This window comes from Solea senegalensis, unplaced genomic scaffold, assembly GCF_019176455.1.
Source record: "Solea senegalensis isolate Sse05_10M unplaced genomic scaffold, IFAPA_SoseM_1 scf7180000013311, whole genome shotgun sequence".
Lineage (NCBI taxonomy): Eukaryota > Metazoa > Chordata > Actinopteri > Pleuronectiformes > Soleidae > Solea > Solea senegalensis.
This window is the reverse complement of record NW_025320801.1, coordinates 102,242-117,708: the sequence shown is the minus strand read 5'-3', so window position 1 is coordinate 117,708 and position 15,467 is coordinate 102,242. Positions and strand designations below refer to the sequence as shown.

Sequence of the window (15,467 nt, the reverse complement as noted above, 5' to 3'; positions counted from 1 at the left end):
AACGGCGCCGTTTCGTTTATGGTTGAAAACGAAAAACGATGGTATTTCCATTAATTGGTTTAAACGAAAAAACGGACGGCCAAAACGTACTCGGACCATTTATGACTTGGGTTAATTTGTACATTTGTAAATCCAACAGTATCTGTATTTGCAATACTGACACCCTGTGGATGCAGCAGGCGCTTGCTTTGTGTCAGATGTACATACTATATGTTAATTCATAATCACATTAACAGTCTATTGTTTGCGCTCTTATTTTGTAATGTGAACATTTGGCAGGTCTGACTCTAATCAGGATTGCTCTTTTGTTTAATTTGCATTTAATTTCAAATACTTGAACGCTGAATAAAAGACATTTTTGGGAAAAAGTTGGACCGCAATATTTCCTCAATAGGTTGTAGTCCGAATTTATTCACCCTCCGTTTATGATAAAACAAACTAAAACAAAATAGAGATAGATTTAAAGTTTCGTTTCTTCTTATGTTTTTCATCAGGCAACACAAGTACGTGCCCTTCTGCTACTTTTCGGCTGGCATTAATCCGGCCGCCAACTGGTCCTCCCTCCTTTTCTACGTCCCCGAGCAAGGCCGACGTAAAGATGGTGAGTCTTGTGGCAAAAAGTTACAGTAAAATCTGTTAATCATCGAATCAATCCGTCCATCGGCACACGTAAAATGCAGGCTACGTGGTCTCGACAACCTAATTTATAGAAACATGCCGATATTGACGTGATAGGAGTTGGATATGGAGGGAAATAAAGGTGTATCATCCAGATGCTAGCTATCCTAAAAGTTGTCGGTCCGGTGTCACACTCACTGTATTTACCCGCTTTCGGACGCGTATTTTATTCCCACTCTGTGTTTGTAAATCGGTTCATTAATGACCACACACATTCTTACTGTCTATTAACATCCCCGTTTGTTGTGTAGACGTTAAATCGCCCATGCAGGCACAGTAGAGACGTTGTAGCTTGTTGGTGCTAACGTTAGCACACATTTCACTCACACCCGTGGCCTGGTCCTCTCTACATGCGAACGTGGTATATTAAAATACAGCATTTCTTAAAAGTATAAAATGGCTCAATGTTTTTTCTAGGTACTAGGTTGTATAAGCGTTGAATAGCTCAGGTTAGCGGTCTGTCATTAGCCAGGTGGATGATAAACGTGTAGGTTTGTGTCAGGACAGTAATTTTGGTAGATATATTCAAAGTCTTTACTTGATGTTACCTGAAATACTAAAGTGAGTGATCTTTGTCTTTACCCTCATCCTCAGAATGACACAGTGACAGTCAGGACCCGCAAATTCATGACGAACCGGCTGCTTCAGAGGAAGCAAATGGTAAGAATCCACACACGCACTTTCGTACTTGTGTTTTTGCCTTTCACATCAGCGATTGTTTGTAGAATTAAAATCTTTGTTGTCTCCACAGGTCGTCGATGTCCTGCATCCTGGCAAGGCCACAGTTCCCAAAACTGAAATCAGGGAGAAGCTTGCCAAGATGTACAAGACCACTCCTGATGTCGTTTTCGTCTTTGGCTTCAGCACTCAGTTTGGTGGTGGCAAGACAACCGGCTTTGCCATGGTGTACGATTCCCTAGACTATGCTAAGAAGAATGAGCCCAAACACAGACTGGCAAGGGTGAGTTTTGAAATATCGACTGTCTAACTGAATGCTTTGACTAGGCTACAGCAAGTAGCTGTAATGCTTATATTGTAGAGCCTCTGTTTGACATGTGCACCAATGGCTTGTAGCTTACAGGAAGCAGCGGAGCAACAGGGTTTATTAGAGTTAAAATGTGGGGTGATATGAAAAGTACCTTGCTGAAATGCACATTACTTATTTATATTAGAAAATGGCTAATGTACTGTAATGCAGAGGCACTGCCTGTTTGCTTTTAGGTGTTTAGGTGCTTTTATGAGAAGCTAACTGGTTGAAGACCACATTTCAGTCTGTCTCAGGTGTTTATAATACATAGTGCTGGCCCAGAAAAGGTCATTTAATTTCTGATGGTCAATATAATTGTCTGACAATTTGTAGGCCAGCAACTCAGTCATTTTCGTCAGTAATTAACCTGTCTTTGTTTATTATAGAATAGTTGCATTGTTTAAATGCAGTGTCAATGTTGATCCCAAAGCTTAAAATGACATGTGTTTTGTTCAAAAACATTTAGTTAACTGTTGTTGAGGAGCGAAGAAACCAGAATTTATTCAAATGAAAGAAGCTGGCATTCCAAAACCTGTTTATTATTTATTAAAAAAGCCATCAACAGAGCAATTATCAAGATAGCTAGTGATTATTGTTGCAGCCTTAGTTATATTATTAAAGTTAATGTGATCATTGTGAAAGCAATATCAATATGAGGTTACTAGTGCAGTGTCTTGTCTAAAATGCATGTGCAGACAAGTTGCTTGGTGTGCTGTGACTCTTATTCTCTCAAACTGATATCGACCATAGTTGGATATTACTGAGCCCTCTGTGACATGGATGATTGAGTTCATAAACCTTAATTTAGAGTTTTGAGTATATCCTTAAAATTATGCTCTTGTTCATGTGTGTTCCTCAGCATGGTCTCTATGAGAAAAAGAAGACCTCAAGGAAACAGCGTAAGGAACGCAAGAACAGAATGAAGAAAGTACGAGGCATCAAGAAGGCCAGTGTGGGCGCTGCTGGCAAAAAGGTACTGTTGCTGTTTAATGAACTTCACGCCAAACAAACGTTCACTCAAGACACTTGTGGTCTCAACAACATCAGAGCTGTACTATGTCAGTTTTTATTATTTCTACATAGCCGATCTTGGTGTTGATAGCTGTAGATGAACCAGTTTAACAAAATTGTTTGTAAAATGTCAAATATCATTCATTCCAAGTCGTGTCTTGGGCTGGAAAAGAACAAGAAGAGAGAATGTGAAATGGGAAGTCTTAGCTGAGTCACTTTAGCTTTCAGTCTATCCTGAGGTTGTATAATAAATATTCTTGGGCAGGAAAAACTTCCATTTAGAGCCTTTAACAAGTATTCCAGTGATCTTAATCAGACTTCAGAGAAGCTAAGGTTGACATCTCCTATCCACTTGATTCTTTCATGAATGTCATTGCATACCTGTTCTTTTTCCACCCTGCTATAATCTTTGTTTTTCACATCTTGTTATAATTTCTATTGTCATCTTTCCAATCGTATCAAATGTTCTTCTGGAACTGTAGAAGGTAAATTCTCATAATTAGACTAACTTTAGTGTGCTGATAATTAAGGAGCTAATAGATCACTAGCTAACTCCTCCCTTTACACCCCCACTTCATTTTGAGAGCAAAAGACTTGGTGCTTTCCCTACTGGATGTGCATCCAATTTAAAACGTGACCCACTGATAACATTAAGTTTTACTACTTAAATTCTCTTAACGTTAATAATAGTTTATTGGCTTAAGTTGACAACTAATAGTACTCTTGACAACCTAAAATAAAGGGAATTAACAATATCATATTTCATCATCACAAGCCTGAATTAATTTAGAATGGATTTAAGAATAACAAACGCACCCAGTGTGTTCAATATCATACACCTGCATCTGTTCATTTTTTTATCCATCTATGTTAACCATGGTTTCAATTTCAGATAGATCTAGTGTTAAACAATCTGCCTCAGCTAATTATTTAAATGACTGATTATCATGCATATAAGCATTTGTTCTCACTAATACTGGAAAGGATTGCCTATTACATTTGCTAAATATTTACCTTGCATATTTTTATTTAGGATGTATGTGCTCTACAGTGCAGGCACTACCTGCAGTCTGGAGAGAGGCACAATACGTTTTCACTTAATATTTAAACAAGTCATGCTGTGTAATGTTATTAAACTATTATCAGATGGGAGAAAAAAAGTTGTCCAAACATGGTTTAAAAAGAGGCATTACATCTGCCATTGGCTTAAGTTTGGCATCGTCCATAGAATAGGTCATATTGGTAGACCTCCTGTTTTAATTGGCTTAGTACTGAATGTTATACATACATAAATATACTCCTGTATTCCATATTTCATCATCATTAACTTTGTTTCCCCCCTCTTTTGTTCTTGATTTTGCTTCCCATGGATTTGTTTTACAGAAATGAGGTGTCAGTGTGCAGGTATAGAAGCACAAGCATGGTGTGCCATTGTGTTGCACATCAAAAGCTGATAGACCTGAGCTATGCCCTGCATGTTACATCTACCTTTCCCTCTGTACTTTTCCCTCTTTTCCATGTTGTTAGACAGGTTATCCCTCTGTCCCAGTCCTTTCTACCACCGTCTGTCGTAATTAGGCAAATACAAAGTTTTGCCCGCTTGCCATTTACCTTTACGTAGAAAAGTGCTTTGGCAAATGCTTTGATTTACTAGTTAATACGTGATAATTTAGAGTGTAGCATGTGGGTTATAGCTTTTCATGAGGTGTGAGGCAGCTGAACTAAAGCCTACCAAAGTGTGAGTCCCTCACTGGTTTCTCAAATGTCATAACAGTGTGTTTTTGTTAAAATACATGGATGAATGAAGTTGTCAGTCATTGTGTCGAGTAGAATGTTTCTCACTAAATTTGCAGATTGTTTGTTGTTCATATTGTCTTCTCTAACTGAAAACTACTCGCACGTTGAGTGTTTGTTTTTTTTCTTTCCTTTTTTGACAACATGAAAATGGAGTTTGTATTGATTTTTGCTGTTTTCTCTCCACAGTGAGCCTGAACAGCCAGAGATGGTCTTCGTGCTCAACATGTTCTTGTATATTGTCATCAAATAAAAGTTTCGAAAAAAAATGGGAAAACGATCGCTGCCTCTTTTTTTTTTTGTGTGTGAATTTATTTGATCAACCGTCCCTGATTCAAGTCGGTAGTTTGAGCGTCGCTTGTCTTTTCGACTGAGAACTGTATCTCCTTTACTTAGTAGGTCGTATGTGGACTGTGCCCGATGGCCATGTCAGCGCAATACATGGCGCGGCGGCGTAACAGTACGATGACATCAACCGCGGCGTGTCACAACTACACAACGCAGCACATCCAGTAGCGAGATATTTTTCCCGGCTGGGTTTGTAGCTGTTACTCAGCAAGATGTCAAGCTTTGTATGAAAATAGACTAGGTGTTAAAACATCGAAGTTATGTTTTTTGTACCATACTCTGGTAGCCCAAGAGAAGGGTGCCAAAATTGTGCAGGTGTCAACTGATATATTTTGCTACAATCTAATGAAAACACATTAGTAACAAACTGAACCATAACTTGTTGGAATTATGGATTTTGTGACTTTCATTGACACTAATACGTAAGCATCTTTTGACATTTTTGGATTTTGAATGTCTTACAATTCAGTGCATAATTTTCTTTGTAAGAAGTTTTGATTAACATGCAGCTTTGGTTATATTGTGTAACGGTTGATGGTGACATCTAGTGGTTTTGCAATGACATTATTTCAAACAAACGTTACTCCAGCCATTCATTATTGGGGCTCAATGTCAAATATATATATAAAATGCTTTTGAGAAATTTGTACTTGTGAGACATTTAGTTTTTAAACATTATAGGTTTGGATTTACCAGTGAAGTTACATATTGCTGCTCACCCTACCCTTTGATTTCAAAGTGTCACGGAGGGCCTGTATGGCCTTTAGATGGCATCAAAACTCAAACTTACTTAAATGAGCTGAACAGTTCCAGTTATATGCAACCAGAAAAGGAAATGATCTTAAAGATGGATAGAAATTTTATTCCCCATCTGAAAGACACAAACAGGTTTGCTCAGCTATCCTGAGTATGCGGGATTGACTTCCATTCATTTGTCGAGCATAAACAAAGCGTTTTCTCGCGACATTAACAATAACCTAATCTCTCAAATCTGAGCCTTGCCTAATTAGTACCAGGTTTTGATCTCTATGAGGACTACTGGTCCTGACAAAGTCGAGTGTTTAATGCCAGAAAAAGTCCTATAGAGGCAACAAATTCAAGCTTTGCACAAGTCAATGCTACCCACACAATTAAACACTCACTATTTATCTGTATTGATTGACAACTCCATTGATTAGGATGAAGCTGGGTGTGGGATGTTAAGCTGACGAACAGGAAATCCCCCCCTTCCCTTACATTTGACATGTTCAACATCTAAACAAGAAAAAAAAAAACATGTGACCCAGAAAAAAGCAGCCAGTGTCATTTATCTCTGATAAAAACGTGTGAAAGTAAGTGCTGCTGTAGCAGAAGAGAGTGGGTGGGTTTGACTGTAGCATAGCTGTGGACCAGGAAAAGCTTGGGGGGTGCAGACATGGGGAAAGACAATGTGGTGTCTCTCGCTGCTCTGTGGTTCCTCGACTGGTGTGTGATTGTGGGAGGTTTGACATAAGTGGAGCTTTCAACCCAGGGACTGGTAACAGATGGTGTTGGGAAATTAAGCTCCTCTCTCTGCAGCAGTGTCAGCTCGTCCCAGGAGCCTCTGCCTTTCAGTCTTTGTCTCGCTTTCCTCTTTCTTCTTTGCAGCCCCATGTTTCCAGTGTGCCTCGCTTACTTTTAACATGCCGGCCTCCCCTCCTTTGTTTTGTCTTCACTGTGTATTTTGTATAACAGGAAAAAACAGGGCGACATCACTTGGATTTGTACAGCGACAAGATAGTGACGTTGAGCTGCAAAGCTGCAGACACTATACTGTCAGCACAGTACATAAATGTCAGCAAAATAAATGAACATACACATAAACCAGCATTCATAAACACTCACCTCTGCTCCTTTCTTTGGAGAGAAAAGGCATTCTCACTCTGCTCTTACAGAAAAGATACTAATTTCCGTCAGGTTTATGACCAACTGTTATTAGGAACTCGTGTTTATGCCGAACACAACAGGTGCCATTTTAATGGCTTCTCACGCAGAGCACTGAGTTGTGTTAATATACGGGGGGAAAATGGACAGAACTCCTGCCGACTCACTGTTCCTTTGTGCCTCTGTGTTTTCATGCAGATATCAATAGCTGTAATAGAGTTAAATAGTCCTAGTATGAATGTTTTCTCTTTCACAATACTTCCTTTTTAGCTCCTTATCTGTGCGCATTCTGATCTTAATGATCTATCATGGTCTCATATGAGTGAATTTCAACGTGTTTGTGATGCATGTATGTTCTCGTGTGTGAGAGGGTGTGAAGCACTCTGTGTTGCATTTTAATGTGGAGGAAAAAGTGCGATTCGTTGACGTACCAGTCCATTAATGTGCAGTCATATTTTGCACTACTTTCATATCAAATAAAATAGCTAAATGTCCCAAAAGGGATTGTTTTGTTTTTGGTTAAAAGTGAAACAAAAGCTGCAGAGCATTACACAACACTGCAGAGACAACAAGCAGCCAACAAAAGATGCATAATACACAGAATATAAATATTGTAACCGCCATAAAACTCCACATTGAAGCCAGAGACTGAGTTAATATCACAACTATAACTGTGACTGATCAACAATTAAATGAAATGAGATATAAACTGCATTTTTTTGGGGGGGTGGGGGTGTTTTATTTGTTTGTTTCAATGTGTTTAATGTGTTACTTAAATCCCCCACACTTAGTTTGTCATGTTTACGCCCTGTATTTGTGCTTTAATTAGTTTGCACACACATTAAATTGGTGGGGGGGAAAAAAAACAGTGTTATACAAAATAAATAAAATTAAAACACAGCGTGAAATGTGCAACAGCAAAGTGCCAGAGCATAGTGATATACATCAGCTTGTTTTCTTGTTTATGAGGCAATGAATGAGACCTTGAGATGGTTTGCGTTTCCCTGATTTAATGCAGTATTTCAGTATTTCTCTGACTGGATGTACGGTTAGCACTGCAGAGCTCGTTTGTTTGTGTGTTTGTTTTGCCGACAGTTGGCTGCAACTGTATGTTTTCCAGTGGCACTGGGGAACATTTTTGCAAAAGGGGGCGAGTCGGTGCTGTAAAAGTGTGGCCATGCATCCGAGGATGCTCTGCATCTTAATGAGGTGTGTCTCTCTTGTTGGCCTCAGCAGGGAAATCATCACAGCTCATTTTGCAGTCCTGCAGTGTCCTATCAGCTTTGGCAGCCTGCACCAAGTTCACTCCATCTGCCAGTTGCTAGGTGCTAATATATAAAATGATCTGTGCCTCCGTCGCCCCTGAGCACCAGGGAAGTGATTTGCTTTTGAGGACAAACTGTGTTTCGTGAATCCTAATTATCCTCTTTGCATCAGCAGCCTGTCACAGGTTTGTCATTTATCCCTCCTGTGGAAGTGGCAGATGAAATGGGGGGGTGGGATCAACGTGCAGAAAACAGACTAAAGAGCGACGTTAGAAACGTCACCAAAATGCAACAGTTTCACAGATTCAGGGAGAGGTGGGGAAAAACAGCTGGTCTCTAAAACCATGCCGTACATGTGACAAATCACTTCACAGGCTCAGAGGACGACAGGCCGCTGTAAAAGCGTCTCAGCTCACCTGCGTCCACACTGAGCCGCCGACAGTACGTCCTGAGGAATTCTCAGTTTTTTGTTTGCACAGAAGCAAAGAGTGTGGAGCTGGGGAAATAAGATGGAGGTGAAGGGGGTTTGGCTGAAGGGGATTTAAAGGAGAGGGAGGATCTGGAGGGTGCAGTAATGAGAAAGGGCAGCAGATGTGAGTGACGGTATGATGGAACGGCGTGTGAGTGCAGGTGTGTGTATCTCTGTATGTATTTATATCTTTGTCACGTCCAAAACACGTAAAAACCTATCTGGGGACATTTTGTCCAGGCTCCACAACTTTAAAGGGCCTTTTCAGGGTTAAGACCTGGTGTTAGGGTAAGAGTTAAGGTTAGGTTAAGGGGTTAGGGAGTGCTTTATGTCAATGTGTCCTCATTGGATGACATTTTCCTTTTAATTTTCAAAGAAAATGTTATTCAGTCGCAATTGAATGATACCAAATGACTCACCTGTCCAACTGCTCAAACATCCAACGTCACACGGAGGGAAACTCAGTCCATATAGTCATGTAGACATGGTGAAGATGACCTTCTGTAGGTCAAACTGAGTAGAAAGTTTAAGCATTTTCGAATGTGCTGTGTTTGTTGGCTCTGAATATTTTCGTTTTTCACACACCACACCATCTTCAGACTTTACAAAGAATGGTTCAAAGAAAAATCTGTTGCTTTTCTAGGTAGAGAAAATGCCTTCTCAATGCCAGCGGGTGAGGCCACAGTAATCTAAAGAGCCACTCTTTACAGCCCAAGTGTGCAGACGGCAGTTTGTGAAACACACAGCATTATCACACTTTCTATTTCTGTTGTCCCTTAACCAACTGTTAAAAGCATAATCCCCTCTTGTCCTGTTGTGCGCCAACTCTTTCCAAGAGATTTGAATAATTTGTTTTTTTACAAATATCCAAACGGTGCCTTTAAAGCTCCAGTGTGTAACTTCTGCCACAAAAACAACCTCTTGGTTGACTTTAGGTCAATGTCTTACTGTCCTAGCATTGCTGTCTATCATCCGCCTTTTCTCCATTAGTTCCTCCATTCCCTCCATTGTGACGTAAAATATTTAGTAATCGAACAATCCGTTTGAATGTTTGTGTTTTTGATTTTTCAGCTTCTTAAATGTGAATATCTTCGAAGAACCCATCAACACTGAATTCATCTTGTTTTGGACAGAACAAGCCATTTGACAACATCATCATTTCCAGGTTAGAGAACTTTTTTTTTTAACATTTAATACATAATACATATTGACAGAACAGAACAGCAGCACAGTGATGTCTCCACAGACACAGAACCACTACTGGGAAAACACAGATTGAGTCGTGTGGAGCTGTTAGGCTTAATCATGATTGTGTGAACTCATTTGACTGCTGTTTGAATGTGAGGGACATTATTATTATTTGTTTATATTCCAATGTTACGCACCACAGCTTTAAGTTACGTCGATCCCACTTTTCACACGGCAAATCAAATCATGGCAGTGGTTTGGTAATGACGCTAATGTGAATCCAGTAAGGACACAAATGAGACAAGATATGAAAACCCGGAGAGGAACGATTACACCCCAAACATAAATTGTGTGTAACGCGTCCTTATTCTGGGGACATTAGCTGCAAATTTATTGATTCAATTTATGAACAAAATGCTCCCTCGCGGTCCAGCCTGGTCCAGCTTTTTCCTTCTTTCTTTTTTTTCTCCAATCAATGAAACTCATTTGTGTTTGGGACTTGACGTAGCATCATGTAGCTTCCAAAGTGCCAGTGTCACTGTGTTACATGGTTTTCCAATAGCAGGCCAGAAACCAATGATCTCAGATTCCTTTTTAGAGTCCACAGTATTTTTATATTTTATATGTATATGTATATGTATATGTATATTTATATATGTATATGTATATATATCTATATATACATATGTATATATATATATCTCTATATAGATATATACATATACTTATACATATACAGTATATATGCATATATGTAGTCTCACTGTGTCTTCAGAACCTGTGGCTTTGTTCCCTGTGAGGACAGGACAAGGTTGTCTTTGGACTTCACACAGTACTCCTCTGTCTGTGACGGCTGAGTTATTCTGCCATTTCTCCGCGCGCGTGCATTCCTGCACTCATTGGTATTCCTATTCATATTACCCTCTTCAATCAGCGGCAGAGAAGCTCTGATTAATGGCAACAGAGAGAGAGAGCAGTCTCCCAGTGATTCATTAAACAGGACTGGCATGAATAAAAAGGGAGATTTGCTCATATTGCCTCTCAGAGCCAATAATATGTTCCGTCGCTCGAGAAATGCATAATTCATGGTGTTGTTAGTGGCACAGCCCCCCCACGTACAGCGCCTACAGCTTTATGAAATGAATGTTAAAGTCAAATTAGTCATTGCTGTTATATTAGGTTAAGAATAATTGATGTCCCCCCCACATGTTTAAGTTTGGGATTCTCAAATGATGCACTTATCTGTTAACACTTTCCCAGATGATTAAAACGTTATTGGTGTTTGAGTGATCATCTCATCACCGGAGCGTTTTTATGTTAATCCATATTGTCTCGCTGTATTGAGGTAGGTCTAGATCATCTCTTTTTTTCTGTCACTGTGACAGTGAATATCCCTTTTTTAAGTGGGACATTGTTTTTTTGTCTAAGACATATATTAAACCATAATTCTCCTGTGAGAGCTTTGACATCTAGAAAATGTCCCCGTATGGGTGTTCTACTAAATGGTGTGTATTTATTCCTGGGACTCAAGATAATGGGATGCGTGCGTTCTATTGTGTGGTCGTGTTACAGTTTTGTGGCTCAGTTGCGTCTCAGCGAGACTCTGTGTTTGTTAATGTGCTGTTAATGTTGTGGCAGGGACTGATTAGTGTAAAAAAATAAATATAATACTGTGAAACTACCTCTGGTCAGAGGGCATCAGCTGAGGAGGCGGTCTCTAATGTGTCCTGAAGTTCGTGCTCAGGAATGTGGACACATGGATCCTCAAACCACCTCTGAATGTGGTTTCTGTGACTGGATCTGAGGACAGTTTGGAAGTGTTTGGTCCAGGGTTTTTTTGGGGGCTCTGTCATTGCTAGTTTCCAACTGACTCAGTTGTCCTTTTCATGCCCAGCACTCACATCGCATAGGCAGCAAATGCACTCGTGCCCATTAGTGCACCCGTGGGTGCGTGGCTCTTAAAATGAGGGATGGTCGGGTGGTGCACTGCTACACATGAAAGTGTGGTATTTTCATGTTTAATGTTCCTGTTGGTAAAAACATGAGGGAGTTTCCTACTGGCTCTGGTTAGCTCTTGTGCCTCTGCCTTTGCAGGAAGTCACGGGTTTGCGACCCAGTTGGAACGAGGGCCTTTCTGCATGGTGTTTGCATGTTCTCCCCGTGTGTGCATGGGTTTTCTCCAGGTTCTCCAGTTTCCTCACACAGTCCAAAAACATGTAATATGGGGATTAGGTAAATTGGACAGTCTAGGTGTGAGTGTGAGAGTGGATGGTTGTTCTGTCCAGGGTGCACGCCGCCTTTTGCCCTGTGTCAGCTGAGATTGGCACAGCACTCCTGTGGTAGAAGACAGACAGATGGATGGATTGTTTCTAAAGGACTGTCTTTCTAGTGGAGAAAAGTGATGTAGTGCCCTGTAAGATGCCCATGCTACTTTTTGTTTCCAATAGGTGTCCACATGTCCAAGGGCTGCCTTTGGCCCCAAGTCGCAGTTTGGACATGCCTGCTTTAAGCGCACTAGTGGCACCTGCCTGTTTCATTTGCACCCCTGCCCTTCCCAAGTTATAAGCAGGTTGATAATTGGTGCAATTCCCTATCCTGTGGAGGCAGAGGGTCCACCAGCCAAGCACCACGTGTCTGTCCCTCAGTAAAAGGTTTCTTGCTGCAACCCTGGATCCAGTTCCAGATCTGTCTCACTTCTCCGGTTTCCAGAATTCACTTTTTTTACATGATTTGCCAAACTAACCAAATGCTTCAAACTCTTGCAAGAGCCACATTTTAAAAGGTAATTGCCATCGCTGTTTTGATATTCCTACTTCCCGTTGGCTTCTGTCGCCGCTTCCTGTGTCCCACCTGTTCTTTTTCATTAACTGTGGGTGACGTGTGTTTGCAGTTGCGTCACTAATCAGTACACGTTACACGATTTTCGTCCTGAGTCGGCAGTCAAGACAAGTCAATTTAAGACGCTAAATACGAGCTCTTAGTGTGACTTTGTGTCGAGTTTAAGCGCCGCATGTGTAACTAGGAAAAGCGGAGCTGGATCCACCCTGATGCACTTGCACCACACACACACACTCGTTTTAATAGGCCCCATAGGGTTATTTTAACTCTGGCATCATTTACTGTGTACAATTACAAACGCGAGTAGCGCTAAACACAATGTGCATTAAAAGTTGTAGGTTACAGATTCTCGAAGACATCGCTCGACTTCCGGAGTCATAAGAGACATCCGCCGAGCCCGAACCATTCGTACTAAACCGAAGCCATCTCGACGAAATCACCTCAGTGCTCCCATCCACCATATTATCATGGATTGATTTCTATCAAACATTACCCCCGCAAATGTGCAGGAGCATGAGCCATCAGGCGAGTGTCATTACCGCTGCTCATTTGCGAGGTAAGAGACTATCAGATGTGACAGGGGCGGAATTAGCTTTGTGTTGGCTCTCTGTCACTCTCATCCTAAACTGCCGCTGCTGCTGCTGCTGCTGGGTGTGAGAGCATGATTAAAAGGATATATAATAGCATCCTCCATGTCGAAGATGCCGCACCCTACTTTTTCACACAACGGCCGGCGGCCCAGGCTGCTCTTCTGTAGCTCACGGTGCTGTGAGGGAAGCCTCCTCTCCCTGTTTCGGCGGCCTTTTCTTCTTCAAGGTGATTGCTGATCTGAGAGATAGAATGGATGAAAGCATCCAGGTGGAAAGTCAATCATATAGAAATACCCCCGTATTGCTTTTTCATTATAGTACACCCACATGGATTGGACGTAGCAGCCAGTGTCGCTGAGCTGAGGCCATGTTTCTTCACACTGGATCTGTGGTGGTATCTCTTGCACCGAGCGGCCCCGCTGTCTTATTGGGAAGTGTTAGAGAAATCAATAGGCTCTGACCTTACCTGTGTCACCGACTGTGTTGGAGACCACATCAGAACACAGTGTGTCCTCCACTGTCTCAGCAGAAGCACTCGGCGACTACTAAAGCCACCGATGCCGACACTGTGGGCAGCGGCCGAGCGCCTGTGGTCAGTGCGAGTTTTAGCCAATGTCTCAGCAGTTAGTGTTTAAAATGATGGTGTTAGCATATTAACGTATATTAGCATATTATTTCCTTGATTTGTAGCGCAATATTAGTGTTTGAATTGACTTGTAGCATAACAGAATCACAATTAGACACAACTTTATTGAACAAAACAACAACAGAGCGCCATTAGAATCTTGAAAAGATATTAAAGGTCAGATTTGGATTTAATCTCACTCTTGACTTTTCATCTGGAGGCATTATCAGGTTAAAATGGTTAATTTAAGTTCAATTTACTAAAACAGACTTTGAAGCACACTCACGACAAGTCAGTGAAGACACACGGTCTCTTTGTGATGTCATGATGGCACGATTGTTAAGAAATACAACCACCAGAGGGCAGCGCAGGACCAAGAGTCTCTGAAAACACCTAAAAATCAAAGCACCTCTTCAGAAAGATCACAAAAGCACAGCCTAGTCACTGATGCTGAGGTTCTTGCACGTACAAGTTAAAGTAATGCAAAGTAAAAACATTTGGCTCCTCCCATTTCCATATTACATATCGACCGCAAGCGTATTAATTGACCTTTAAAGGTCCAATGTGTAACTTTTACGAGGGTAAATTGGCGGAAATTGGATATAGTACCCATAAGTATGTTTGTATAAGTGTGTAATCTTGATAGAATAAAAATAATTTGATATTTGTAGCCTGAGAATAAGCCTTTCATATGTAGTCTAGGCAAATCTACTGGAGTCAATAAACCAACAGGAGCGTGAATATTGAAGCAAACACTTGTTACACGAAGGAAAAAGAACAAGTTCCTTTTTGTTCTGCATTCTCACCAGTAGATGTCACTAATTCTCACACACTGAATCTTTGAGGTCAAGTCACACGAATATTTGTTTTGCAATACTACAATAAAGAAGTAGTCATTTATATAGAAAAATGCCTTTACAATGTTGAATGTACTAAAATGTGGCCCCACAATGTGCAGGAAACTCATTTTACTGTCGTGAAAATGTCACCCATTGAACGCCAAAAACATCCAGATGTTCCCGTCATCCCTGCGAAACCACGTGAAAATGGGTCACCCTCTAGTCTCGCAAGGAGACGCGACGCCTCGGAAATTGATTTTCCTCCCGCGTCAGTATTTCAGGTTGTGTGGATAGATTAGACGACGTGTCGAGGAGCCCCGTTAATTATTAAGAGGAAGCGCAGAATGTAAGCTGCTCCCTGTTGTGCAGTCAACTGTACTGGCACGGAAAAAAAGAAGGAGAAGAGGATGAATGGTGCGAAGTGCTAATGAAATATAGATACCAGGAGGCGAAAGCAGTCCAGGAAGGTTAACGCGGAAATACTCGTTCATTGGGTTTAATGACGCGACGTAGAACCTGAAAACCTGGTGTCGAGAAATGGCTTTTTCCACAGAAACAATATTTATTTCAGAACCAGAAGCTGAAGGTCAGGTGCAGATGAAATGACTCTAGACAATACAGAACATGTCACACGCCTCCTCCTGCTCTGTGGTGTCATGTTCGTATAAAACAGCGGTAATTGTCTCCGTGGAATATCATCTATCTCACACTGTACATCAACACAGGCCTCATTATCATTCACTACAGGAGGAGAAGATGACTTGAAGTACTTTCCCTCTGTGTGTTGCAGAAGTAGAACACCTACAGTACGTGATCCCTAATGGCTGCTGTAACGTATGCATGATTTCACGCCCGCTGCTGGGGGGTGGGGGGGTGAAGCTATTCCAGGAACA

At 41.1% G+C, this 15,467-nt stretch overlaps 1 protein-coding gene across 1 annotated transcript; it reads left to right on the top strand.

Moving 5' to 3' along the window:
* The first annotated feature begins 543 nt into the window (after nucleotides 1-543).
* rps24 (ribosomal protein S24) lies at nucleotides 544-5,501 on the top strand. Its single transcript, XM_044015352.1, has 5 exons — nucleotides 544-601; nucleotides 1,273-1,338; nucleotides 1,430-1,639; nucleotides 2,565-2,678; nucleotides 4,700-5,501. The coding sequence occupies exons 1-5, from the start codon at nucleotides 599-601 to the stop codon at nucleotides 4,700-4,702; spliced, it is 396 nt and encodes a 131-aa protein (XP_043871287.1). The 5' UTR covers nucleotides 544-598; the 3' UTR covers nucleotides 4,703-5,501.
* Nucleotides 5,502-15,467: the final 9,966 nt, after the last annotated feature.

What these genes read in the sequence shown, in the direction of transcription:
- rps24 (XM_044015352.1), top strand. An exon ending in TGCTTCAGAGGAAGCAAATG is followed by an intron (nt 1,339 to 1,429) that starts GTAAGAATCCAC and finishes TTGTCTCCACAG; the next exon opens with GTCGTCGATGTCCTGCATCC. An exon ending in CCAAACACAGACTGGCAAGG is followed by an intron (nt 1,640 to 2,564) that starts GTGAGTTTTGAA and finishes TGTGTTCCTCAG; the next exon opens with CATGGTCTCTATGAGAAAAA.